At 53.5% G+C, this 1,076-nt stretch overlaps 1 protein-coding gene across 1 annotated transcript in view; it reads left to right on the top strand.

Annotated features, from left to right (window-relative positions):
• The window catches only part of LOC108803323 (pancreatic triacylglycerol lipase-like), an 18,515-nt gene extending 18,096 nt beyond the window's left edge, over positions 1-419 (top strand). Inside the window, exon 6 of the mRNA XM_018575171.1 lies at positions 309-419. Coding sequence (XP_018430673.1) covers positions 309-419 — 111 coding nt within the window. The remainder of the gene's footprint in view (positions 1-308) is intronic.
• The last annotated feature ends 657 nt before the right edge of the window (positions 420-1,076 follow it).

Raw genomic sequence — 1,076 nt, 5'->3', positions numbered from 1 at the left:
GGGAGTAGAGGGGCATCGGGGAGTAGAGGGGCATCGGGGAGTAGAGGGGCATCAGCGAGTAGAGGGGCATCTGGGAGTAGATGGGCATCTGCGAGTAGAGGGGCATCTGGGAGTAGAGGGGCATCTGTGAGGAGCCTGGCCCTGGGGCAGCGGAGAGAGTAAGTCCGGCCCTGGTCGGGATTCTATGAAACCTCTGTTGTGAAGAAGAAGTTTTACGAATGTATAAAATGAAGGAAAAGTGAAGCCGATATTTGCTCTTTGCCGATCCCGGTGACGCAGGCCTGGACCCGGCTCGGCCGCACTTCGAGGACACCGAGAAATCCCTTCACCTGGACTCCTCGGACGCAGAGTTAGTTGACATCATTCACACAGACGCGGATCCCGTCTTCGGTGAGATTCTTTACAGTCCGCGCTTCTGAATTCTTTCGTTGTGGTTCTTCTGCCTCTAATCACCAGATCTCTATCCACACACACAGGTCTCGGCACAATCAAACCCACCGGGCACTTCGATTTCTACCCCAATGGGGGGCAACACATGAATGGATGTCCCAGCAAACTGGCCTTCCTCTCCAGCACTACCCTCTGTGAGTTTCTACGTGATGAATTCTGTGTATGTGGTGAACCCAGAGACAATGGTGACTCCAGAGACCAGGGTGACTCCAGAGACCAGGGTGACTCCAGAGACCAGGGTGACTCCGGGAAACATGGTGACTCCAGAGACAATGGTGACTCCAGAGACAATGGTGACTCCAGAGACAATGGTGACTCCAGAGACCAGGGTGACTCCAGAGACAATGGTGACTCCAGAGACAATGGTGACTCCGGGAAACATGGTGACTCCAGAGACAATGGTGACTCCAGAGACAATGGTGACTCCAAGAAACATGGTGAAGAATGACTAGCGGGATTTTAAAAATTGCAGGAGCGGCACAAACCGGCCCTTCTGGAACATCACTGCAATAACCCGACCTTTGTCCCTCAGACGAGTCCTGGATACCAGAGACGGGAGAACAAAATGGAGGCTGTACGGGGATGTGGTCTCCAGAACGTGAATACTTATCGGTGATCCTCGTGGC

This window comes from Nanorana parkeri, unplaced genomic scaffold (assembly GCF_000935625.1).
Source record: "Nanorana parkeri isolate BGI_ZX_2015 unplaced genomic scaffold, ASM93562v1 scaffold3603, whole genome shotgun sequence".
Lineage (NCBI taxonomy): Eukaryota > Metazoa > Chordata > Amphibia > Anura > Dicroglossidae > Nanorana > Nanorana parkeri.
The sequence above is the reverse complement of the archived record's forward strand: the minus strand, read 5'-3'. Positions and strand labels throughout refer to the sequence as shown.